Genomic DNA, 27,665 nt, shown 5'->3' with positions numbered 1-27,665 from the left:
TGTGAGCTAATCATGTCTTTGTTGACTTGACTTACCAGTGTGTGGTGGCTTTACTTAGGCACTGCTGGAATGACTTACTGGTGTATGGCAACTTAAATAGTGCATGTATGTTGGTGATTTATTTAGTGTGAACCAAGCTAGAAAGCAGGAGCGCTGTAAAATGAAGGTCGCTACAACAAAGGTAAGGGTGATTGCTTTGTGGGTCTATTGACCTCGTACATCGGTCAAGTGTTTCTCAAGTAACAGGGTCTTCAGATCTGAATCCCAGGCTGGGAGGGAGGAACGGGGTCTTCTTATCTGAATCCCAGGGTGGAAGGGAGGAACAGGGTCCTCAGATCTGAACCTCTGGGTGGGAGGGAGGAACAGGGTCCTCAGATCTGAACCCCAGGGTGGGAGGGAGGAACAGGGTCTTCAGATCTGAACCCCGGGGTGGGACGGAGGAACAGGGTCTTCTCATCTGAATCCCAGGGTGGAAGGGAGGAACAGGGTCTTGAGCTCTGAACCCCAGGGTGGGAGGGAGGAACAGGGTCTTCAGATCTGAACCCCAGGGTGGAAGGGAGGAACAGGGTCTTCAGATCTGAACCCCAGGGTGGAAGGGAGGAACAGGGTCCTCAGATCTGAACCTCTGGGTGGGAGGGAGGAACAGGGTCCTCATATCTGAACCCCAGTGTGGGAGGGAGGAACAGGGTCCTCAGATCTGAACCTCTGGGTGGGAGGGAGGAACAGGGTCCTCAGATCTGAACCCCAGGGTGGGAGGGAGGAACAGGGTCACCAGATCTGAACCCCGGGGTGGGAGGGAGGAACAGGGTCTTCTCATCTGAATCCCAGGGTGGGAGGGAGGAACAGGGTCTTCAGATCTGAACCCCAGGGTGGGAGGGAGGAACGGGGTCTTCTTATCTGAATCCCAGGGTGGGAGGGAGGAACAGGGTCTTCAGATCTGAACCCCAGGGTGGGAGGGAGGAACAGGGTCTTCTTATCTGAACCCCAGGGTGGGAGGGAGGAGCAGGGCCTTCAGATCTGAACCCCAGGGTGGGAGGGAGGAACAGGGTCTTAAGATCTGAATCCTGAACCCCAGGGTGGAAGGGAGGAACAGGGTCTTCAGATCTGAACCCCAGGGTGGGAGGGAGTAACAGGGTCTTCAGATCTGAACCTCTGGGTGGGAGGGAGGAACAGGGTCTTCAGATGTGAATCGCAGGGTGGGAAGGAGGAACAGGGTCTTCAGATGTGAACCCCAGGGTGGGAAGGAGGAACAGGGTCTTCAGATGTGAACCCCAGGGTGGGAGGGAGGAACAGGGCCTTCAGATCTGAACCCCAGGGTGGGAGGGAGGAACAGGGTCTTCATATCGATCTGAACCCCAGGGTGGGAGGGAAGAACAGGGCCTTCAGATCTGAACCCCAGGGTGGGAGGGAGGAACAGGGTCTTCATATCGATCTGAACCCCAGGATGGGAGGGAGGAACAGGGTCTTCTTATCTGAACCCCAGGGTGGGAGGGAGGAACGGGGTCTTCAGATCTGAACCACAGGGTGGGAGGGAGGAACAGGGCCTTCAGATCTGAATCCCAGCGTGGGAGGGAGGAACAGGGCCTTCAGATCTGAATCCCAGCGTGGGAGGGAGGAACAGGGCCTTCAGATCTGAACCCCAGGGTGGGAGGGAGGAACAGGGCCTTCAGATCTGAACCCCAGCGTGGGAGGGAGGAACAGGGCCTTCAGATCTGAACCCCAGGGTGGGAGGGAGGAACAGGGCTTTCAGATCTGAACCCCAGCGTGGGAGGGAGGAACAGGGCCTTCAGATCTGAACCCCAGGGTGGGAGGGAGGAACAGGGCCTTCAGATCTGAACCCCAGGGTGGGAGGGAGGAACAGGGCCTTCATATCGATATGAACCCCAGGGTGGGAGGGAGGAACAGGGTCTTCTTATCTGAACCTCAGGGTGGGAGGGAGGAACAGGGCCTTCAGATCTGAACCCCAGGGTGGGAGGGAGGAACAGGGTCTTTCTATCGATCTGAACCCCAGGGTGGGAGGGAGGAACAGGGTCTTCATATCGATCTGAACCCCAGGGTGGGAGGGAAGAACAGGGCCTTCAGATCTGAACCCCAGGGTGGGAGGGAGGAACAGGGTCTTCATATCGATCTGAACCCCAGGGTGGGAGGGAGGAACAGGGTCTTCTTATCTGAACCCCAGGGTGGGAGGGAGGAACAGGGTCTTCAGATCTGAACCACAGGGTGGGAGGGAGGAACAGGGCCTTCAGATCTGAATCCCAGCGTGGGAGGGAGGAACAGGGCCTTCAGATCTGAATCCCAGCGTGGGAGGGAGGAACAGGGCCTTCAGATCTGAATCCCAGCGTGGGAGGGAGGAACAGGGCCTTCGGATCTGAATCCCAGGGTGGGAGGGAGGAACAGGGCCTTCAGATCTGAACCCCAGGGTGGGAGGGAGGAACAGGGCCTTCAGATCTGAACCCCAGGGTGGGAGGGAGGAACAGGGTCTTCATATCGATATGAACCCCAGGGTGGGATGGAGGAACAGGGTCTTCTTATCTGAACCTCAGGGTGGGAGGGAGGAACAGGGCCTTCAGATCTGAACCCCAGGGTGGGAGGGAGGAACAGGGTCTTCATATCGATCTGAACCCCAGCGTGGGAGGGAAGCAATGGTTCTTCATATCTGAATCCCAAGGTGGAGAATCCCAGGGTTGTAGAGAGCTAAGATGATGTTGGCAAGAGGGTTGTTCTACAGCATAAGATGAGAAGAGGTTTGTTCTACAGCATAAGATGAGAAGAGGGTTGTTCTACAGCATAAGATGAGAATTCTTATATTCGTTTCTTCTCCTTCTGGCATGTTTTGGATTCGAGTCTGATGATGTCTTGGTTCCTGGCGTTGCATTGAACAACTGAGATGCCCTGTCAGAGAAGTATGATGACTCCATGGACATTAGTGCTTTGTAGGTGGCGCAGGCTGCCATGTAGGTGTTGCGAGTTTGGAGGGGTAACCAGGGTAGCTCCTTGAGGTTGAACTAATTCAGTCCTGGGATAATGTATGTGGGACAGCTTTCAGAGATGCCAGAGAACTGGCCAGGGCACCTGCCAGCGCCATCCAAGTAGTCGAGCACCAGGGCTTTGAGGACTGATCTGAAGTCTGAGGTGGGCATCAAGGGTTTGGGTCTGTGCAGCACTGAGAGCTAGCGCCATTCTGTTAGTATCTTCTTGGCAATGTGTGCTTTGAAGGAGAGGATACAGTCAAATGGTGCAGCTGAGGGACTTTGCAGTAGGGGCGAGTGGGGAGTGAAGCAATGGAGATCCGCCTGCGTCAGCCTGTTTTGAACCTGGGGGCATGTGGTGGTATCCCGAGGAGAATGAACTCATTTTTGGTATGATTGAGTTTCATGTAGGACGGTGGTGGTCTCCATGCTGCATCTTGGTTCGGAAGCCGGACTGGTATGCTTACAGTAGGTTGTGTTGGAGAACCTTTTCATGTAGTTGGGAGTGTGACAGTCTTCTCGATCTTGTCAATGAAGAGTTGATAGGGTGACAGTTTTCTAGGTCTTGCGTGTCGAGCGTGGGCTTATGTCATGGTCTGGCCAATTTTCAATGTGTATGTGGAAAGTACTGTGCATGAGTGAGGCATTGATGGTGTGGCGGAGAGGAATGCAAGCCGTTCCGTTGATATTCGTCAGGGTTGAGGCTGATCTTCCACTCCTGGTTTCAGTTCATCTATAGGAGTCTGCGCAAAACAAAATCAGGTCTTGTACGCTAGATTCTCTTTTAAGCTTTCCTTCCCACTGAAGCCAGTATTTTGCATCTTAATCCTGTTTTTGTTATTTCTGCCCCGTTGATACTTTGTCGTGGAGGCATTGCACCAACCTGAGCTAATCCTCTCATCGTTTGTCTCCTTGCAGGTGTGAGCAAGTGGTGCTGACCAGGATGGAATATGCCATGAAGTCCTTGAGTCTTCTCTCTCCTAAGTCTCTCTCCAAGTAAGAAACTCTCTGCCACATGTGCATGGCCGCTCTTCCCAGCATGTGTTATAGGGGGCGTCCAGTGAAGAGAAACACCCAGTTGCTGCCACCTGCGTCACTAGCAATAGGCATTAGTAAGGATTCCAGAGTGAAGTGTTAGAGGGCTCTATTGTGTGGTAGGTGCCCGCTGCCCAATATAGTGGTCCAGGAACAAAGGTGGGATGCGGTGTGAAGGTCACGTCTCACACAGAAGAAGTCAATGATTAGTCTCCAATGCTATTAGAGCTGAAGGAAGGAAGGGCACCCTCTGGCAGAGCATGTCTGTGTCTCCTTGCCCAGTGTGCACAAATCACTAAGTGAAGTGTATAATGCACCCTTTGCAGATGGTAAGAGCCTCCCATCCAAGCTTGCTGATTGGCTAGAGAGCTAGAAGCTGTGAAGTTCAAAGGAGAAGAATCAGTCTGCTTGAATGCAGGTTCCTACTGTGGTTAGAGCCTGGGATCCACGCTTTAACTGTACAAGGAGCAGAAAGCATGCTCGAATGTCTCTATGCATGATGAACCCTGGTAGGGCTTTAACTAGCTAGGCGGTGGCAAGAACTTCGATAGCACGTTTACCACCAGGTTAAAGTGAATGGAATAGCTGGGACCATGCGTAGACTCTAAACGGGATCTCTGTATGGGAAGAGCATCTCAAGCTGTGATCATGTCTGCTGGCGCACATATGAACACGAGACCTACACAGGAAAAGTCATTGAATGCCCCGCCAGCAGGGACGTCATTTAGGGGTCGCCAGAGGTCGCAACTGCGACCTCAAATGCAATCTCCTGTGCTGTGGCCAGCATCATGTGGCTCTTTACTTCTGGAGTGGCTGGATTTCTTGTTCAGTCCCCTTAAAAAAAAGAAGAAAAATAAGAACAGGAGTGCCACAAGTCTAACACTTTCAGCACTGACCCTAAATAAGAAAGAATAGGAATACCAAATAATGTGTCTTTCTGGAATTCTATACAATCATTGCTAGACTCATTAAAGGTTTATTTCAGGCACACTTCAGGGGGTGAGTCACTGATTTAGTCTGTTCTTAAATGCCTCAATTCAGCCTTTCATCCTTCTGAGGTCGATAAAGGAGTACCAGCACAGGTTGGGTGAAATTGTGTATATATGTGTTCTATATAAAGCGCTGAAGCGTAAGTGCTATATAATAACACATCATTATCATTTGGTCATGGGCATCTGCTTGCATTCACAGTAATTTGGTAATATGTGCCTATACACACTGATATTAACGATAATCCGTTCTTGTATGAAATGTACATCACATTATAGTGATATCGTAAACATATTTTTCGTAGTATACAATGCTATGTGATGCCACTTCCTGTTTTGTCAATGGGTGACACGTTGTGTTCCATCGCTTCCCGCGATATCACTCCGGGGTGGGGTCAAATGACATCATAGGTGTCATCGGGGGTCAAAGGTCGTGTAATGTCACTTCCGCTACTACCTGGCGTCCCTGCCCGCCAGGTAGCTTGTACTGCATGAAGGTCGTATGGTGCGTTCCATTCTGCATGTCCTATGTGTGTAGGGCATATGCCACCCTGGTGTAAAATGCTGACAGATAAGGATACAGGCAAGGGGGAAACCTAATTATCTGCATGGTGATTCCCAGGCAAACTTTGAGGGAGGTCTGTCCCTGCACCCCCTTGCTTTCACAAGCACCCCAAAAGAGGTTGAATTCACACTGCAGGGATCTCAATAGAGATGTAATCAGCGGAGGCTAACGCCATGATCCGGTGAGCGCGAGCCACCGATGGTGAACGAGGAGCGCATGTATAGAATTCTACATGAATGAAAACTGTGCCTTGCTCTCCTCTATGCTGCAAATGTCTTAATGATGCCTTGTGCACGTTCCCAGATACACACTTACAGTTCTTTGGATCCATTTGCATGGAGCGGTTTGGCCTCTGGAGTCCAGAATAGATGCTGTAGCTGTTGGCCCCAGGCAAGGCCTGCTCGCATAGAGTAGACACATGAGCTAAATAGCACCATCCATACCTTAAACGCGTGTCTCTGCGTAATGCGCCTCCGCGGTGTTTACATGGTAATTGCCAGGTGCACCCCACTTTCAGTGTGTGGGTCCTTTCCATGTTCCCACACAATTACAGAAGGGTCCTTGAGCTCCCACCTGTGCCAGGAAACTTGGACCATGCTGCCTGGTCTTGATCCCCTTTACAAAATTAATTTATATTTAAAAATGTTCTTCCTTTCTACTGTCGCCAGTGAGAAGAATACACGCAGACCTGCAGTTCCATACTGAGGATTCGAGCTAGTTATTCTCTTAGCAGGGCTGGAGAAGGGACATCATTTAGGGGCCGCCAAGGGTCGCACATGCGACCCATGAGGGCTCCCTGGCAACCCCTGTGGTCTCCCTTGCTACCCCTGTGGTCTCCTTTGCTACCCCTTGCTAAAATTGAGGCTCCTGGGATGAAGCAGCAGCATGTGGCTCTGTTTCTTGAGTGCCTCGTTTTCTGATGGCTATAGCTGGTAAGATAGCTCAGTGAGTTGAGCGCTCACTGCTGCAATGTGTGTGTGCGCTCTGTAGGTTGCCGGTTCGGCTCCCAACAAGGTCAACTCGACCTTTCATCCAGCTGAGGTTGATAAATGAGTACAACACAGGTTGGGGGATATTGTATGTATATTTGGTCTATATGAAGCGCTTACGCGTAAGTGCTATATAATAACACAATGATGAATCAGATCCTGCTTAAGTTGCAGATTTATTACAGAGTACAGTTGAACAGCCTGACACGTGTTTCGAGCAGTCCTAGCTCTTCCTCTGAGGCTTATACATGAGTGTGTTGCCCTGTTCATATCTGGTAGGTATTGGAGTTACTGAATTCTATTTCTTCGCAGTTGCAGCAATAAATGATAAATCCCTCCGTGCTCGATGGTCTTCCGAGCGGCGTAACGTAGATAGGACTGCTCGAAACACGTGTCAGGCTGTTCAACTGTACTCTGTAATAAATCTGCAACTTAAGCAGGATCTGATTGATCATTGTGTTGGCGCAGTGAGACTGGACAAACCTACCTTAGTTTTGCCTTACTGTGTAGTGCCTGGGCAAGGCACTGGCATCCTCCGGTCACCTGCTGCCTCCCTACTACCTACTCTCAGCAAGCGCAAGGTTCCAAAATTGTTTTTTTTTTTTTGCCCCACACCTAACTTTGTTATATAATAACACATCATTATTGTTGGCCTTGGACGTCTGCTTGCATTCACAGTAATTTGGTAATATGGGCCTATACACACTGATCTTAATACATATGGCGATCCATTTAGGTATGAAATGTATATCACATTCTAGTGATATTGTAACCATAATTTTCATAGTGCACTTAGAAACAATGCTATGTGATGCCACTTCCTGTTAAAGGTCGTGTTCCATCGCTTCCCGTGATGTGACTTCGGATTGGAGTCAAGTGACATCACTTCCTGTGATGTCATCAGAGAGCAAGGGTCGCGTGATGTCACTTCCGCTACCCCCGGCATTTTGGTGAAATGATGTCCCTGGGCTGGAGGTGGTCACATGCACAAGCAGTGGACGCTGTCTCGCCTAGAAGCATGTTAATGGAGGTGAAGAATAGAATTGGACGTTGTGGGGTATACATGGTAACCGCATAATGCAGGCAGGAATCGGTGTAACAGCACTGAGGCAGATGTGCTGGTCTTGCTCTGTATCATGCCTGGTCACAGCACCCCTGAATTCTGTAGCAATTCACCACCCCTTGGAACCTATCATCTGTCAATTCTGAGTCCAGAAAAATAACTGTAATACCAAAGCATTTAAGGGTAAAAGAAAGCATGTTTCTGAGCGGTCAAATCAATAGAGAACGAGAGGCGGGTCTGGGGGAGTTTCATTACGAACCCCGGTGTGTGCTCTTATCCAGTCAGCGTGCAGAGAACGTGGTAGAGTATGGCAGCGAGCCTCTGCCGTTTCTGCTCAGCTGTGTTCTCTCCCACCACAATATCCGCCACCACTCAGGCTCCATTTCTGGCCGCTGGGCTTCTTTGCTGGCGGTGAGTTGAGGTTCTCCTCAGGTAGGCGACGTGCGTTCTTCTCCGGGTCCTCTGCTCTGTGGCCACCAGTACGCCACTTTGCCGGATGCCCCCGTTTCTTCCTTCTGTGCAGCAGTCTACAGCGGTTGCTGGAGGCCTTGGCTTGGCCACTATCCTATCAACCCGGGTTGGTGGGTCATTACAAGCTACTAGGGCCTTCTGTGGCTGCCATCATCACCCCATTAATACCCTCACAGATGTTAGAGCTAGCTATGTTCCTAGCATGAAAAATGTAGGTTGGTACTGGCAAGCCGGCCACAGCATTAATGTCCAGATAGTCCCAAGTCGAAGCCTGTTCCATTCCACTTTCCCTCTGTGTGCCCTGACCGTGCTTTCTCTTCACCAGGTGTGTTTCTGTCAGTGCCTCGATGACTCAGCAGCTGTTATCTGGACCTGCACCAAAACTTCGACCTTATCGCGTCAATAACTGGGACCGTAGCGTCCGGAAAGGAGTCATGGCTGACAGTCTGGAAGACCTACTCAACAAGGTATGTAATGGGTGCTACAAGTCTTTCCCTGCCCAGTTCTTAATACTGTATCTTTGCTTGCGAATCATTTGCCTCTGTACTTCTTCTTGCTCACATTTTTCCCTTATCCCTCGTTCCTCCATCTCCTGTTGTTGTGTAGCTATGTCTGGCCAGTACTAATCATTTTGTTGTTACTCTTTTTTTTTCTTCCTTCTTCCTGACCACCAAGCATCCCTTTGTACCTTGTTAGATAATGTGAAATCTAATAAACTCAGAGGTACAGTTAAGCGGAGCTTTATGTGTGATTATAGTATGGTGGTCCAAATTAGTCCTCCTCGACGTTGTAGCGTCTTTGCTCTTCTGTCTCAAGTATCAATAGTCTCAGATGCTTTAGTAGTGCAAGACTTCTGTATCCAGGATACTATTGATTTAAGTGTCTCCCCTCCTAGAATTCTTAAGGCGTAGGAGGCTTCTATTATCTTATGATGATATGATAGGTTATTTATAACGCACTTAATACCCAGAGGTTTCTAAGCGTGGACCCGGGGATCGAACCTGTGGTGTTCCGTGTGATCTTGCTTCCAGGTTGAACACGTTGCCACTGGGCTATCCTCCCGAGACATTATCTTGACCGTGTTATTATCAAGGGTCCATTGCGCCGATGCTTAAGGCGTAGGGTACTCCGATTCTCAGCCACCAGTCCTGTTACTCTCCCTCTGCTCCGGCAGTGTACTTCATATCTCAGCATGCAATGTTCTCACTCAGCTAGGCACTTTGTGCAAGTCAGCACTGACGTTTGGATACGGTCTTCCAAAAGAGAGTGTCTTCCTTCACGGAGCTCATGGAGTTTTCTTGCAAATTTTGACTTCATTTCCCATCGGGTAGGGTTGTTCACAATGAATATTTCACAATTTATACTAAAAGCTAGGGCTTTACTTTATCAGTAATTGTCCCAGGAGGATAGCTCAGCGGCAACGTGTTCGTCTTGGAAGCAAGACGACACGAACCACCACAGGTTCGATCCCCGGGTCAGCACTTAGAAACCTTTGGGTATTTAAGCGCATTATAAATTTACGCAACTAAGACCAAAAAAAAAAAAAAACAATTACGCAACTAAAAAACAAACAATTCCTGTAACGGCGCCTCGATGCCTGCGGGCTGTGTGAGCGCTTTAAAAAATGCACAAAAAAATAATAATACAGTGCTTGTGGCCAACCAATGTTTCTCACATAGCTCTGGGACCTAAGACGCCATTTCCCAGCATGCAGTATTTTCATACAGGGAAATGAACTTTCTCCTTGTTCCACTTACTGGATGCTACCAGGCCCCTTACTCTAGACCCTGGCCTCCATCTTTAATCCTTGGACTCTTTGCATTCATCCTCATTTCAGCTTTATTCACTTTGCTTCCGCTAGGACACGCAGGCTCGTCACAGTGGGAATAATTGCTTGTGGTTAGTTACTTTGTTTCCATTCCCTCGTCTGCCTTGGCAGTTCTCTTGCAATACCTGGCTGATCTATAGCTATCACAGTTCGGCTTGATTTCTACAGCTGCGGTTTAGATAGTCGATTGGGTTGGTTTTATCTGGTTCCTTCCGGTAGGTAAGTGCTCGTTGGCATCCTTACTGTTTACGGGCTGAACCTCGACACCCAGCCTTCTCTCTCATATTGACGTTGCTTCTTAGATGGCTAGATTGTGTCACTAAAGGAAATGGTTTTCTGGACTCCCCCTCTGGTTGCCTCCATTTGACCTCATGCCTCCTGGACACCTGACGAAGCTTGTTCACCAGAGGTTGAAGCCCCGGCTGTCAATCTAATATCGACATCAGCATACTACTTCTGGCTCATATTCTACCTTTTCTTTCAAAACAGAACTGTGAGACCATTGCTAGGGCAATTATCCATTCTAAAAGGGACTATTGCAGCAGCCTCCTCGCTGGGATCAGCAAAGGAGACTGCGCTAAACTCCAAGTCATTCAAAAACGCGCAATAAACTGACAGGCTAAAAAGAAGGGATCATGGAACTGAAAAAATTGCATTGGCTGCATATTGAGGCAAGAGTACAGTTCTGTCTTATAACAATCACACACAAATGTTTATTAGAATCTAGTCCAAGCTATTTGAGTGAATCTTTAGAAGGAAAACCTATACATAGAACCCTTAGGTCAGATGACCAGAATCCAGGAATGGTGTGTTCTTCTCAGAAGCTCCCCAAGCATAGAATACCACTCCACCAGATCTTCAGGAAGTAAGCTCCCATGAACAATTCAGAAGAAAATTAAAAACCTCCCTATTTAGATCAACTCCCTAACAAGAATACCATCGGTAATATTTCTCTCTCCCTCTTTTTTCTCCCGTGTCTTCTCTACATTTTCTTTTGCTATTGTGCCTCTATGCCGCCAGTCCTGAGTGTGCGCATTATAAATGTATTAACATAACCTTCTTCTCCTGGAATTCTTTAGCCACAGTAGGTCTGTAGACTAGAAAGCTTATGACCATTCCTTTCCCCCATTTAGGTGGGGTCAGTCCACTGCAATAGTCATATGTGTCCATTTGTGTATTAACCTCTTATTTATTTAGTCCTACTTTTCCCCCAGTCATTTGGACTCCACTGGTAGAAATCTAAAAAATACTCTTGGCTTCACTGCAAATGGAATCCCTTTCCGAAAGTGTGATATTGGCAACGGATGGTTTGCATTTTTTAAAAATTCATATCCTACATTGTGTGGATGGTTGTCCTATAATGGCCACATGAGCTAGATGAGATTGGGCGATGAGACAACTCTTGTTGGCAGTGACAACCCATCTTCTGTGTTTTGTCCTTATTCCATATAATTTGTTTTATTAGTGTGTGCAATTTGGCTGGTTAGAGACAATATTTGATTAGAGTTTTATTATGTATTGCCTCTTTCTTGTAGGCTCTTGCACATCCCTTTCTGATTGTAGCCTTTCTAGTTGTCTTTGATAGTGGATCTTGTTCTGATTGGCACCTCTACTTTTGTTTATAGAGTTTTGTTATGAATTTCCTCTTTCTTGTAGGCTCTTGCACATCTCTTTCTGGCTGTAGCCTTTCTCGTTGTCTTTGATAGTGGATCTTGTTCTGGTCGGCACCTCTACTTTTGTCTATAGAGTTTTGTTATGAATTGCCTCTTTCTTGTAGGCTCTTGCACATCCCTTTCTGATTGTAGCCTTTCTAGTTGTCTTTGATGGTGGATGTTGTTTTGGTCGGAAACTTCTCTTTGCACTTACGAGCCACCCTCGGCCAGCACTTATTGAGTCCCCTGCAGTTCTCCTCACCTCCCACCCCCCCCTTGGCACTTCTCCCCTTCCCTCTTCCCTATACTGGTGCGATCTAAATGACACAAGGCCTAGTAAGATTGTTGTTTGTCCTCCTTCTGTTTCCCCCTCCTCGTCTAGTCACGCCTAGAAACACTTGTGTACAGGCGCGTTATAACTACTATTCATGCCAGTCTTCTCTCCCTGTGGGGTTAATTCCCATCTTGATTTGTTTGCTCAGGTTCAGGACGCTCTACTGGTGACCGGTGCGATCACACTCGTGCTGGATGAAGATGGAACCGTTGTGGACACGGAGGAGTTTTTCCAGTCGCTGGATAACGGGGCTGTCTTTGTTGTGCTGGAAAAGGGAAAGAAATGGAAACCCAGTGAGGTGAGCCAACTGGTGCCAAACACTGTGTGGGTTGTGCCGTTGTCTCGTGAAGAAAGTCTCTTTTTGTTGGCCATTTCATTTCTGATGCTCCCTAAACAATCAACCATGAGATGAACAGTGCCAATTATGTAATCCATAAGGGTTTGGTATGTCCATTACATTAAGCTCTAGGCTTTGAGACTGGCCCTGCTCATAACGTTGAGGAAGTGGTCCGTGCCGTGGCATTTTTAAATGGATAACCTTATCTTAAAACGAAGGCATTGCTTTTTGATGCCTGATTGTCCTGAGGCTTTGGCTGTAATTGGTATAATACCACTAACTAGTACCCGGCGGGTGTGTGGATTAGTCCTCACAGCCAATGAGCAGGCTCAGAATGGGGGCTTTACCACCTCCTCAGAGTGTTAGAGAGTCATCTTCCCCCACTAGGTGTAAGGAAAGTGATCCCTGCGCCTCCGCGTCCTCGCCCCTGCGCCTGCACCCCCAACTCCTTTTTCTACTTATTTTGAGATGTGTACAGGAACATGTAAACTATAAGAACACTCGGCCGAAGTAGAACTAGGAATCCAGAGCCCAATGCACAAAGCTTTTTCCAGGAGTATGAGACTAACTCCTGATTAAAGTAGTACCTTTTTAAATGCGTGTGAATAATTCAGAAAGGTTGCACACAGTTTAACTTGCGAATAACGTAATACTGAAAAAGCGTGTCAGGGAATCGCTTATGGGCGTGTGTGCAGAGCATCTGAAAGGGGAAGTGGCACCTGCCCACAGGTGTACCTTTGCTTCTATTCACACATCCTAAGTTTCCTTAGAAACACTCTGAAAATGTTACACCTGGACATTGTAGGTGTAACTTTTGAGCTAACCGTGTGAAAGTAAATGAAAGCGTCTGTATGAAGGCAGTTTGTGTGAAGGAACATGGAGTAGAACATTACTTAAGAATGAGAGAGTAAAAAAAGTTGCTTTCTGTCAGACGTGGAGTATGTTTACGCCAAAGTAAGTTTCTCCATGTCAGACCACCAATTCTGGGCCCGAGTGGGACATTGTAGTTAATAGAGTGCGACTTTCATTGATTTCCTGTCAGAAGTGACTCCTGATCTTTGTTTATGCATTTTTCAGGCGTTAGTTATGACCGACATGAGCCCAGTTTACACCACATTTGTTTTCATTGTCTCCTCCCCATATCGTTCAACATATTCACATCATGGGTACAAGGACCGTACGTTAGAACGGTGTGGCAGTTCCTTTATTTGGAAATGCTGAAATACTTTCTATTGCCTTTCATCGAGTGTGTGCCATTTTGTATAACTCGTATATTGGCCCATCCTGTTGTCCTTTGTAGCATTGAGCTCATCCCGTTCTCCTTCAGTGCCCACATGGCCAGTGAAAACCAATTGGGTGAGCATGCCTTTCTTGGCCTACCTTAAGAGCATTCCTAACTGTGTGCCATCCTAATTCTTGCATCTTATCTACAGAATGGGGGCTACCGGCTCTCCCTCAATCAGAAGCCTTCCAGAAGGATCGATGTGGCGTGCGTCAGCTTTGACTTCTACAAACTGAATCCCCGGGACTTCATTGGTTGCCTCAACGTGAAAGCGACGCTCTATGGCAGCTACACTCTGTCCTATGACCTGCAGTGCTACGGCGCAAAGAAGCTTATGAAGTGAGTGGAGGGCAACTAGTGCGCTACAAGATGTTTGTGAAAATGTCTCTCATCGCCGTCTCTGATTTAAATATTGCAATTCCTACAAAATCTTACGTTGAGACATTTTAGCACGCATGTTATGATAGGTTATTTATAACACGCTTAATACCCAGAGATTTCTAAGCGCTTACCCAGACATCGAACCTGTGTTGCTCCGTGTCGTTTTGCTTCCAAGGCGAGCACATTGCCCGTGAGCTATCCTCCATGCTCTGAATTATTGACTCTCTGAAGCAATGTCTCAATTGTAATATTGAATTATTATGAATAATACATGATAATGAAACTACCATGTGATGGATATCCACTTTGTAACTCAAGTTATTGAAAACATCCTTTAATATCCCTCCATCTTTTAAAATCTATAAATGTGAGATTATTGTTAGTCTTTACATCCCTGTTCCCACCACGACAGCCAATCTTATCCCGTTTAAATAACCATTAACCCCCAAAATGCCTTTTTGTTTTTTTTTACAGCTATACTTATAATGTAATCACTGGCCATATCCAAAAAGGGAGTAGCCGACATGTAGTATATATTTATTTTTTCGTGACCCTCTTAAAATATCCACCGACAGCCATCGCCATATGGCCATCATGCAAGAATTGGCTAAATACAAATGGAAACCTTACCTAAAGTCTTGACTTTAGGTAAGGTAAGACTTTTCCTGAAAGGCCACCGCTAAATGACCCCAAGCTCATGCAGTATCCTCCTTTCCATAACATTGGATCCTCAATATCAGTCTGTCGCCTAGCAACTAGAAGAGATACTCAAACGCGCTTTCATCATTATTTACCAAGTAAGTCAAAAGAGTATCACTCAAGTGGTATATATATTCAAATAAATGGCCGATAATTTTTACATGAAAACAACATTTTAATTCTTTTCACATTTATTTTTTATAGCTGTTTCCAATTAATACAAAATCATACATACTTTAAAAATACATCCATTAAAATACATGCATACATTTACTTTCACAAAGATTCTAGTCCCTAATGGATAATTCTTTATAAGACTTCTGCCATCAGAGGCTGTAACGTCAAATGAAAATCTATTAGAGGGATCAATTATTAATCAGATTTCCCCCATCACATAACTATCGTCCTAGCACAAAATAAACTCACAAATTCAGTAGACAAATGGCTCATAATGTTAGGTAACATAATCAGTGCTGAAGAATTATTCATAAGAAACAACTGTCCCCATTACATTATGTCTTCCTAATTCCTTACTTCATATGGACTCTGTGTTGGAGTTTTGCTTTGTTCTTAGTCCCACGCTCCACCCACGCTATGCAGCGTAACACGCGAAGGACACATATACCACTGAATTTTAGAGGTGCTACAATGCAACTTTAAAATTGACTGAGTCCACCTAACCGTGCATTTACAATGCAATTAGTCTTCTAAAATCAGCCTATTTCTTCTCTAAGCCTCGATGAAAGCCATACCAATTGTACATTTCCAAAACTATTATATGGGATAGTATAAACCATTCTAGGAAACCTAGAAAAATATTTGTAGGCACACATCCCAAAAGGTGTATATTGCTGGTGTATTTTTCATTTTTCATATCTTTCTAGCTTATGACATGCGCCGCTAAAGTGATACTAGCATTTTTTGTTTCTAGCGTTTACTTTCCACCTCAAGGAAGCGCTGTGTGTAAATAACTGGTCAGTTTGATGCGTAAACCATGTGCTCCAATAAAACGCCATCTAATCGGTGTTCTCGTGAGTCTTCATACCAACCAGGCTTATCCATAGAATAAGTCCAACCATTAGAACATGGAGCACCAAGAAACCTTGCATCTAGAAGGCTGGTCAGACAAAGGATGCGGACACGGTTTTGCCATTTCTTAGATTATTTATTAAATGATAAGAATAATGCTGATCTCTGCCTATGGCTATCGGGGTCTTCCCTGCCTAGATAAATAACTAAGGTGCTCATCTGGCACCAACAAGTCTCTAAATGAAAGAATAGTCAGCTGTCCAAAAACCTTCTCTACCTGATCCTACCACTAAATGAAGTCAGGAGAATGACTCCCTGCTCCTGGCTGTCTCTTCTTCAAGAGTCTGTTCCTCAAGTCACTCTTTCATTATGGCATCTTTACATAGTCTCTCGTCACTTTCTGTACTAGACCTGGTAACGCCTTCAGTGTGTTTTTGGTTTTACTATTTCTTCTCTGGTTAGTGTTCATTGGATCTCCTCTTATCCTTTTACCAAGGCTAGGCCCTTTTGAATCATTTCACATAAACATTCTTAGTTGTAACAGAGTTTCTTTGTATTTAACGTTGTCAATTTCCTGAGATGGCTTACTTGGCGTTTCCTTCTTATGTTCCCTTTGCACTCCTTGTTTTATGGGATCTCTTCCCAGGGTATTTGTACCCAATGCCTGATAGTCTCTTTTACAGATTTACTCTGGACTCTCTTACATTGTTACAGTTCCAATGTATCAATCACCTTTCCATTCCATTCCATATCTTGGTTGGTTTCACTGGGATTAGTTTTTTGTGATGTGTAATGATTCCACGCGGCCATTCGGTTCTCCTGTCGTCGCTGTTCCCACTTAGTTGGTAGGAAATCATCCCGGGGTCAGCGCTCGCCTGGGCTCTTCCTTTTGCCTCTGCATCGTCCTCTCTTGCAGTTCGGCAGCGTCGCGCTGTCTCATATCCTTCTGCAGGCCACCGGATCTCTCTCTGTTTCTTCAGGAGGGTGGCTTCAGTGTCATTATACGGATGCAGTGCCGACCACAAAGCTATTGTGATCGCACCACCTCAGGAACTTGGCTTCCCGTCACCTCGGTTCACCAGTAAAGGTAGATGCTTGGCTTCCAGCATTTCACACTAGTAGTCTTACCAATTCTGAAAGTTGACGGCTCTGCCACTTTCCTTCGCTCCACCTCTCTTCACTGTGTCGCTGTCAGGGAGGCTTCCCCTGTATACGCTCTCTGACAGCCTCCCCTCTCATTTACGCGTCGTCCTCTCCAAGTTTACTCGTCTCAGTGGAAGGGAGATAGTTCCTTAAAGGGACAGTTTCTCTTTTTTGCTGGTGCTAGCTGATTATGTGTTTCTCTTCAAACAAATCTCTGTATTTCCCAAGGTTCATAGTCTCTGATAGTCTTATATATGCCATTACGGCCTAGGGTGTTCCTCACAGGAATGAAAGTCCTTGTCCCCAGAGGGGGAGTCTCTCCCGATGAGGTTCCACTTGCCCTTATCCCTAGGGAAGGTGTTATGGAGCAGGCGCACCTCACTAGCCTCACAGGGGGTATTCCCCCCCCCCCCCGGGAAAAGGGATCAAATCCCTGGATTCGTCACAGATACGAGTTTCCTTGTTTGTGAATGTATACCTACCAAGCTGCTGGGTGTGTTATGTTACGTGAGGTTTCTATTAAGCACAACAATCACTAAGGAGTATCTCTGAGCTATTCATTATGAGTTTATACTGAAGCTATTCAACACTACCAAAATGTTATAGATTAAACAAATAGGTTTTCACTTTCTCCCGAAATGGTATAAGGCTGGATTCTCTTTGGAGTTCGGTTGGAAGATCATTCCAGAGACTGATTGCCAGAACCAGGAAGGATCGTCCGCCAGTTATTTCCTTCTTGCATCCTGGAGTCCTCTGTTTCCTGTTGGCCCTTTATCTTAACGAGTAGGCAGTACTATATGTGTCAGGTTTTTACGGACAAGGGATTAGCCATAGGGCGTTGACAACATTTAAATATAAGACGCATACGTTTGACATAGTTCGATTATTTACTGACGGCCAGTGGAGGGATCAAAGTGCCGGGGTGATGTTGTTTTTCCTATACTTGTTAGAAGCCTAGCTGCTGTGTTTTGAACTTTTTGGATCCTAGAAATACTGTAAGTGAGCAGGCCTAAATGGATTGCAATATTAAAATCCAAGTGTGACGAAACAAAAGAGTTACCGACCAACAGCTGGCATGAAAATTAAAGATAAGGGATGATCTTCCTTATTTTCCTCAGAAGAAAATAGCAAGACTTGGTATCAGCTGAGACTTCTGAATTCATTGAAAGACGGCTATCAAGAATAGTACTAAGATTTTTCACCTCAGACTTTGGACTGGGGTATTGACTGTAAGACTCTGGCCAGCAAGGCAGAGCCACTTATTGAGTTTTTCATTGATGACTAAAATCTCTTTTTTTACCAGGATAAATTTTTAGAGTTCAATTCCATCCACTCCTTTACTAAGGGCAGCTAGTACCTGGGTATCATCTGTAAAATTAAAAAAAGTGATCCCAGGTCAGTGGCGGACATACATGAGAGGTCAAAGGCATAAGTAAACCAGGATTGGTGAGAGTGCTGCACCTTCAAAAACAGCACAGGGCCGGTTGCAGAAAGCAAAGTTCCCAACTTTATCTCCAGCATGCATTCCTGCAGAAAAGATGTGATCCACTTAAACATTGTGCCGTGAGTTCCCCGCGTAAACGGCATGTCTAGCAGTAGTTGGTGGTTGACAGTATCCAGCGCTGCAGGCAGGTGTAACGAGACTAAGGCTCCAGATTAATTTTTGTCTACCTTCCATCTTAGATGATCCGGAACTTAGATGGAAACTATTTCGGTGCTACGCATCTGCCTGAAGCCTACGTGTGTTCTGTCAAGAAAGTTAGCGTCTTCGACTGCGTTTTGTAAATGAGCAACCGCAGCACTCTCAAACTGTTTGAAATGAGAAGGAAGTTGAGAAATGGGCCTGTAGTTGACAGTTCTAAGGGATCCAGGGCAGGGGTTTGATAATTGAGCATCTCCAGGATGAGGGTTCAATGTCCGTGGAAAGTGAGGCTTTAAAAATGTATCAAATATGGTCAACAGATAGCGGGTATATCTCCTGCATGATTCTACGTGGTATAAAGTCCAGCAGGGAACTGGAACTTTTAACTGTGATTAACAGGTGGTTAACCTCAGTGAGACCAAGTTCAGAGAAGTTCTGGATAATCACGGTGGGTGTAAGATCGTTACAGCATGTGCCCAATAGAGGTGTTTTGTTTACAGGGTTAATTCACATGTGACTTTTGTTTTGTTCCATCTAAGCAATACAATGCCCTGCTAACTGCTCAACAAGCTTTTGTGTTGGGGTAATAGAGGTCGAATTTTACTCCTGACTAAGCTCATTTACTACCTGAAAAATATGTTTAGTGTTATTAGGAGCAGCGTCAATTATGTGACCATAGAAAACTTCACTAGTTGCGCTTGTTTAATGGTCAAGAGAACAGCCATGTCCTTTGCGGCCCACCATTTTCCCTCTAAATTTTCGATTTGAAGGTTGAGGTCTTTTTTTTTTTTCTTTTTTTTTTTTTTCTTTTTTTTTTTTTTTTCGTGCCAGTGGGCAGCCTAGTTTAGGTAGGACCAACAGGGGCAATCTGTTAATTATATCTCTGATCAGGGTGTCAAAATTGCTACTTCAACTGTTAGGGTTGGTGTATTCTGTCACATGCATAAGATCCAGATAAGGTGCCGAGTGTGCCATGACTGATTGTTTAGTGACCTTGTTCCAATGACAAACAGGAACTTGGCGGATACGAGGAATAGATTTACCTTGTGTTTGGATGAAAGGTACTCAGAAGTGGATATCATAATTACCTGTCCAAGAGAGCGAGAGAGGGGACGGGATCAGAATTTCCAAAGGCCATGCAAATAGTTGATCTAACGTGTATCCTGCAGTGTGAGTAGGAAAATCGAACCATCCAAAAGGATTGAAGGGTATCGAATAGTTGCCTTATAGAGCTATCAGAGCTCTGCTCGGTCCATATAAGTCCCCTAGAACTATAGCTCTTAATTCTATCATGAAAAGATCAGTCAGGGATCGAGATAGTGGAAGGAGTTTGGTAGTCGAGTTGGTGAAACACGTCAATGTTGTGGAGAGACATTGTACCTGCAAAGGTGTGGAGAAACCTTGTGTGTGCAAACAGTTAGTAACCTGCCATGCTACGTGCACAATCCCTGTGTTAAGAGCCAAGGCTGAGCTTGACGGCAGAGAATTCAGCATTGCAGTTAGCCAATAGGCCTCTTGTACAGTGAGATAACTCAACAAATGTAGGGTTGGCTGGATGCCTCTCTGTTCATACTGCAAGACACAGGGTGTAATACTGGTAGGAAACCACTGAGCCCTTTCTCTAAGGATCATCAATCACGCACCATGAAATTAGATAATAATACCTAACGCTACAGCAGGCATAAACTGGAAGAACCTGGCATGGATTGCTATCTTAACACCTGATTCAATTATCATGTACATGTATTATTGCACACCCTGCCCTCGTTAGGTTCGTCTCACGAGCAGTCCACCAGCAAACCTGAGGCGGCTCTGCAAACTAAGTCTCAGTAGTGCGCATCTTGGGTATAAATGGATATAAAACTGGGTGAATTATCCTAGGAGAGTGGCTCGTGAGCTTATCGCTTCCTCCACGCAAGAACCTGATCACCTATGATTTAGAAAAGCTCAGAAAACCTTCCTGTTCTGTAAGACCTTTAAACAATGAATAGACGCGCTGGCCAACTGATGACTACCTCACTTGAAAGATTGCCACCATGGTTTGCTTTGGACACCTGGCGTGCCCTTTCCAAATGTTGGGAAAGATCCATCTTCCGTTTTGTTCCTATTGCCTTCTCACTTCCACTGCCTCCGCTGTCACGTCTGGCGCTCAGAGGCAACTCTACATACATGTGGCGCATTTCTAAACCTATGCAGGACGGGGTACGGTAAGTAGGTTTGGGTTCGCTGGTGGACTGAGAGATGTAGCGAAAGGTATTTACAGGGGAGGGCAAATGTAGGTTCTGCCGACTTCATGGCACCTAGATTTAGTTGGTTGTGCGGGCACCATTATGCATGCCAAGGGTAGTTGGAGGAGATGGTACTGCTTCGTGCCAGGCATATGTGCAACAGGAAACTGGCAGCTGTTGCTTCTTGTCAAGCCTTGTGCCTGCCAAACTGTTGCAGCAGTCTGTGACTGTTTCCAAATCTACCCGGGTTTGTCCCACTTGGCAGAGCTTGCTGACATGCGACCAGGGAATCTGGGGCAGGTGTTGTCTGGAGTCGGTGGTGTCAGCAGTTTTAATCCCATCTCCCTGAAGTGAACCAGCATTTCCTGACCCTGGAGAAATCACCACCTCGGTCCCAGTACCTTCCAAAATGTCCACTAACCCCAGGTATTACAAACTATATTTAAAGGGCTGGGACAAAGAAAATGTTTTGCTTGTTTGTTCTTTAAATTAAACCTTTTGTGTCTGTTGAGTTGAATGTTATGGAGATTGGTCTCATGTATTTGCAGCTGCACTAAACCCACACAGCTGTCGTGCAGCTTTTGCAGTGTGTGTCTGCCTGGCTGACCAATAGCAACCGTGCCAGTGATGAGAATGTCTGTGTCTGGTACACAATACAATCTGATCACTCTTTCTGCGCACACCAAGCACACCGCGCTGAAGTTGTTTAGTTAAAATTCTGATTGCAAAATTCTGATTAGAAAAATTAGATTGATGTGAAACCATGCAGTCTACAATCGTCAAATAAAATGGTTCAGTTTACAAACATACCTCTTTTCTCTGGATGCTAATAAATAGGGGAGATCCTCTGCATACCTCGTGTCCCTGGACGTTTATAAACTGGGAGATCCCCTGAATGCCTCGCTTCCCTGGATGTTTATAAACTGGGAGATCCCCTGCATGCCTCGCTTCCCTGGATGTTTATAAACTGGGAGATCCCCCTGCATGCCTCGCTTCCCTGGACGTTTATAAACTGGGAGATCCCCTCCACGCCTCGCTTCCCTGGATGTTCATAAACTGGGAGACCCCTCCATGCCTCGCTTCCCTGGATGTTTATAAACTGGGAGATCCCCTGCATGCCTCGCTTCCCTGGATGTTTATAAACTGGGAGATCCCCCTGCATGCCTCGCTTCCCTGGACGTTTATAAACTGGGAGATCCCCTCCACGCCTCGCTTCCCTGGATGTTTATAAACTGGGAGATCCCCTGCATGCCTCGCTTCCCTGGATGTTCATAAACTGGGAGATCCCCTCCACGCCTCGCTTCCCTGGATGTTCATAAACTTGGAGATCCCCTCCATGCCTCGCTCCCCTGGATGTTTATAAACTGGGAGATCCCCTGCATGCCTCGCTTCCCTGGATGTTCATAAACTTGGAGATCCCCTCCACGCCTCGCTTCCCTGGATGTTTATAAACTGGGAGATCCCCCTGCATGCCTCGCTTCCCTGGATGTTTATAAACTGGGAGATCCCCTCCACGCCTCGCTTCCCTGGATGTTTATAAACTGGGAGATCATCTCCATGCCTCGATTCCCTGGATGTTCATAAACTGGGAGATCATCTCCATGCCTCTCTTCCCTGGATGTTTATAAACTGGGAGATCCCCTCCCCTCCCCTCCACGCCTCGCTTCCCTGGATGTTCATAAACTGGGAGATCCCCTCCATGCCTCGCTTCCCTGGATGTTTATAAACTGGGAGATCCCCCTGCATGCCTCGCTTCCATGGATGTTTATAAACTGGGAGATCCCCTCCATGCCTCGCTTCCCTGGATGTTTATAAACTGGGAGATTCCATGCATACCTCGGTTCATTGAATGCGTATGAATTTGGAGATCCCTGCCATGCCTTGTTTGCTTGAATGCATATAAACTGGGAGATCCCCTGCATGCCTCATTTCCTTGACTGCCCATAAAGTAGGAGAACCCCTGCATGCCTAATTTCCTGGATGCGTATAAACTGGGAGATCCCCTGAATGCCTCGCTTCCCTGGATGTTTATAAACTGGGAGATTCCATGCATGCCTCTGTTCATTGAATGCGTATGAATTTGGAGATCCCTGCCATGCCTTGTTTGCTTGACTGCCCATAAAGTAGGAGAACCCCTGCATGCCTAATTTCCTGGATGCGTATACATTTGGAGAGCTTCTGTATGCCTTGTTTCCCTGAAATCTAATAAACCTGAATGGTCCCCTGCCTGCCCCTTTTTGCGCTTCACTTCTATTCCCATTGGGTGTTTAAACGCTTGGCCTGCTTCTACCATTCTACCCCTCTACCGATTTGCACACTTGCCCCATAGGCATGCCTTCTTCTTCTTCCATCCGCCTTGCTATTCTGCAGTGGATGGATTTTGGCCCTTGCTTCGACAACCTGCATGTATAACCTTATTTAGATTGCAATAAGTAGTCAAGGTGATTCAAAACTATAACACATTCAGAATGGCATTTGACTACTCTTGGGGAGTAAAACTCAGTTAGGTATACTTTTAGAATACAATAAGTAGTTCAAGGGTAGTAGACCCTATTGGTTAGGTCATACACTGTTATTCAATCACAGAATCACGTAATAAACCAACCCTGTTACAAGTCTACATCTTGCAACATATGTTACTAGCAAAGTAACTCCTATACTTTCTGCAGGGGCCTTAAGCCACTCAATGGTGAGTATGAACAATCAATAACTATTTTAGAATGCACTAAGCAATTCAGGGAAAGCAATGCCCACTTACATTTTAAGAAAGACAATGTATTTCAAGGTAAGTAATCAGCCTATTGGTATGTAGACCTATTACACTATTTCCATCACAGGAATAGACGGTTTCACCAATGATACTTTTCAGAAGTGTAATATACAGTTCTAAGGTAAGTAGCAACTTTATAACTATTTTAGAAGTGCCTTAAAAAATTCAGGGAAAGCACAACCCAGTGTTAAAAGCTTTATAAAGACACTAGGTATTTCAAGGTAAGTAGGGATCCTCATATACTTTTAAGAGAGGCTACAAGCAGCTCAAAGCCAAGTATTAACTCCAAGACTGTTTTAGAAAGGCACTATGCAGATCAGGGAAAGCAAACCCCAACGGTACACTTAAGAATGACAGGCAGTCATTCAAGGTAGGAAAACTTATTAGTAAGCTTTTACACTCATTCAGTTAAAAATAAAACAGTACCAACATAATTACTTTTAAGACTAGTGGGACAACTTATAAAAAATGTAAAGGAGCCAACAGCAACGTAAAGTTATTGCTGAGATACAGTTACAACACAAACTCATTTAAGTAAGTACGTTTACACTTGTTATAATTTCCAGACAGAATCTTTATCATAAAAGTCTTTCCCTAGTCTATAGCATGAGTTTGCTCAGAGGCAGAAGAGGGGCCCTAGTGGTCTAGGAGCCAGCTGTAGGCAGGTCAGGATAGGGTGCAGTTGCAGTAAAACAAGTCAGAGTTCCAGAGGATATATTTTCAGACTAGTAAGTAGTCACTTCAGAGTTAGTTGACAAGTGATTAGGGACTACAGAAGGCTCCCTATATGTGTTCCAGCGTTAGGCCTGGGTGAAAGGTATGGGCAAGCTCCCAACCACACAAATCACCCACTGCGCCTCACAGGATGCACACCAGACTTAAGGTAAGTATTACCCAAGTCAACACAGTACCTTAGGAGAAAAGAAGAGCTTCTGGGTGGATGCAGCAGCGCAGGATCCGTTGCATGGGTTTGTGGTCTGGAGACAGAAGAAATGGACACTGAATGAAAACTGGCAGCAGTCATCAACGGGGGAGGCTTCCAACAAAGGATTCTTCTCGGATTCTTGTGGCCCTCTGGATCTGGCGCCTTTTTACAGGAGCCAGATGAAGAACGCATATCATGGTTCAGATTCTCTTCCCTCTCTCGGTCCTGCACTCTGGTGAGGGGACTTCATGGATTCAGATCGTGTTTCTGGAGGTCCAGCAGGAGTCAACCAAGTTTTGGATGAAGACTGTCTTGGGAGGACCATGCATTGCACACTGGCTCGAGGTCCCTGGCCTTTGGTGATTTGCAGCCCAATAACGTCCCAGCACGTCGAGGGGTGGCTCGTTTTGCAGGTCTTCTCAAGACTAGTGGATCAGCCTCTGGGTAGGGGTCATCGCATTCAGGACCCCCAGGTTGCTTGGAAGGAAGGGGCACATCAGGCTCTGGTTACACAGCAGGGTCTCCATTCACTGGAAATAGTTACAGCTGCCGTTTCTTCATCTTCCTCTTCAGATTTGGTTCCAGTGGATGAATGATCAGCGGCTTCCAGGATCACAATATCTATAAGGAACTACAGCACAACTTCAGCAAACTCTCCCTGCTATTTACAGAAAGGGGTGGTCTGTCTGTTTAATCTACAACCAGCCCCCAAGTAGGAACGGGTTCCTTTCAAGCAAGGTGAAAGACAATGGGCTGCAGAGTTTTGGACTCCTCCCTCGCTTCTTACCTTCCCAGACACTATGGAGCCGTAGCAGGGAACACAGAGGAATCCCGCCGGAGACAAAACTTCAGCCAAGGTCATTCCCACCTAGAACAGCAGAAGAAGACCTCCGAAACAACAATCAAATGAGAAATGGCAAAGAAAAAGGGCCTACCATTCTAGCATAATGGTGGTCCTTCTGTGCATTACAGAAGCTGATTTGACAGCCTGCGAGTAATAATTATTAAAAGTTATTAAATTAGTTTCACTGCCACCAGCCATTCAGGTTAATTTGTAATTGTACCACAAATGTTACACTGTATATCCCTGTTCTCACTTACCTGTATCTCCCAAGCACACCTCATATGGTGGGGTGTGCTGGCTCACTATACAAAATATAAAGGGGATGAAAATCACTCTTTACCCATTGGGAACAGTAGTTCACCCAAGAATATGAAAGGGAATTTTATAAAGGGAAGCCCAGAGAGGTAACCCAGCCTAAGGCCAACGTTATAGGAAACTATAACCCCAGTCACCCATAAAAAGACTAAAAGTCTAGGTGAGAGGGGAAAAAGATTCCCCTTTATCTAGGGATAATGTAAAACTATGAAAATCTTACCTAACAATGGTCAGTGAGTAGTAGAAGGATATCCAAGCTACTGAGAAAGAGAGCAATTATTTGTGCGCCATGGAAGGAAGTGCGCACGTTCTCGGGAGAGTGAAGACCAGTCTTCAACCTGAGGAGATTGACAGAGTACCCCTTGTCAGCACAATTAAGAATGGTGTCCTTACAGAGGGTGGTTCCCTTCATTAGCAAAGGGGACTATCCATGCTACCTGGATGTAAGAACGCTTAACTCTGCATCCCAATGTATCTGGCTCACCAATGATTCCTTCAGTTGGTCTTGCAGGGTAATCCTCATCAGTTCAGTGCTCCACCATTCAGCCTGGGGTCTGCCCTAAGGATATTCACCAAGACACTAACACCATCATGAGGGATAATCCATTCCACAGTGATGCTATGTCTTCTCTACTGAGGATGAATGGCTGGTGAATGCAGAGTCCTTTACTGCACCAGCCAGAGGAATCGCGTTGGTAGTACATACAATACAAGATCTTGCTCCGTTTCTGGTAATTTCTGGTGCATCAGAGTGCAGTTCAGGGCAGAGGTTGAACAGGGATCTGTCATGGAAGCAAGGGCAATCGAGCACCAGGAATACCTCTGGTGGCTCCGGCAACATCACCAGGCAGAGGCTAGATCGTGGCTACCTACTCGAAGGGACCCAGTAGCCTCCCTGTATGTGCTTTCCTGAGCCAGCTCACACTCCCACATCCTCAAGCACCGGTCTCCCTCCCAGCAGAGTGTCTATGTGCGGATCCTAGTATCGGCAGAAATATAGGACGCTCTGCAGTGGTGGTGCAGCTAGGATCATGTGCTCTGGTGGTTTTCACTCTACCCACCCCCTCAAGTGGTGATTACATCAGCCTGGCTTGTGGTGTCACCTTTTTACTCGAGGTCCAAAAGAAATGGATGAGGACTGGGGACATACCCTCGTCCGAGTAGGAGGGACCATTCGGCAATACATAGAGCTCTCCTTTACTTCTCCTGCCATGTCCAGATCAGGCCTGGCAACATCACATGACTTGGCTTTATGAACCAGCGGGCTGTGTCCTGGGGCAATTTGGGGGCGGGGGGAGAGGGAGAATCATCTACTGCCCATAGAATCAGTGCATGTTCCAGGAGTGCCGAACACTCTGAAACACCCATCCAGTGCTCACAAGATCTCTCCCCCTCCAAATCACTATTCCCAAGGATTTGCATCCCGTGATAGATATCTCTTCTTCCTAACAGAATGCAAAATGTCACAGGTTTTGCACAACGTCCCCAGATCCTTCGGCTTTTGGGTTTCCTTATGCATCCCTTTCCTTTTCCCCTAATCCCCTGACTCCTAATAAGAATCAGCAGAGTGAGGCCACTAGTGATCGTGGTGACACTGTTTGACAGCGGATGCCTTGGCTTCCGCTGCTAGTCAGCAGGTTGAGGCCACTAGTGATCGTGGTGACGCTGTTTGACAGTGAATGCCTTGGCTTCTGTGATAGTGGTGACACTGTTTGACAGCGGATGCCTTGGCTTCTGTGATAGTGGTGACACTGTTTGACATCGCTGCCAGTCAGCAGGTAGAGGCCAGTAGTGATCGTGGTGACGCTGTTTGACAGCGGATGCCTTGGCTTCTGTGATAGTGGTGACACTGTTTGACAGCGGATGCCTTGGCTTCTGTGATAGTGGTGACACTGTTTGACAGCGGATGCCTTGGCTTCCGCTGCTCAAAATGATATCTTTAAAATGCACAAAGCCACCAGCTCTTCTGTTGATATTGTCGCATTTTCCGCAGTGTTTGGGAAGCCCATAGGAGAATTGGAAGATTGCATGAAGGTTGTTGGAATGGTCGCCATGTGATCAATAGCCAGAGACCCACATGGACTAAAGTGAAGTGGCTTTTATTAGGGAAAGTGATCGAAGTGACAAGATGCAGCGTCCTGAAGGGGAGGTGGTGCACCCGCAAGCTACGCGAGT

At 46.4% G+C, this 27,665-nt stretch overlaps 1 protein-coding gene across 4 annotated transcripts in view; it reads left to right on the top strand.

Annotated features, from left to right (window-relative positions):
• Positions 1–27,665, top strand: part of CIDEC (cell death inducing DFFA like effector c) — an 88,050-nt gene that overhangs the window by 52,318 nt on the left and 8,067 nt on the right. For all 4 annotated transcript variants that reach the window (XM_069643259.1, XM_069643258.1, XM_069643260.1 and 1 more), the window contains exons 2-5: positions 3,888–3,965; positions 8,407–8,548; positions 12,044–12,193; positions 13,666–13,853. In XM_069643259.1, coding sequence (XP_069499360.1) covers positions 3,913–3,965; positions 8,407–8,548; positions 12,044–12,193; positions 13,666–13,853 — 533 coding nt within the window. In that variant the 5' untranslated portion in view covers positions 3,888–3,912. The remainder of the gene's footprint in view (positions 1–3,887; positions 3,966–8,406; positions 8,549–12,043; positions 12,194–13,665; positions 13,854–27,665) is intronic.

The sequence above is a fragment of the Ambystoma mexicanum genome, chromosome 2p (assembly GCF_040938575.1).
Source record: "Ambystoma mexicanum isolate Mex_15411 chromosome 2p, UKY_AmexF1_1, whole genome shotgun sequence".
In the NCBI taxonomy this organism is placed as follows: Eukaryota; Metazoa; Chordata; class Amphibia; order Caudata; family Ambystomatidae; genus Ambystoma; species Ambystoma mexicanum.
This window is presented reverse-complemented; position numbering and strand designations above follow the sequence as displayed.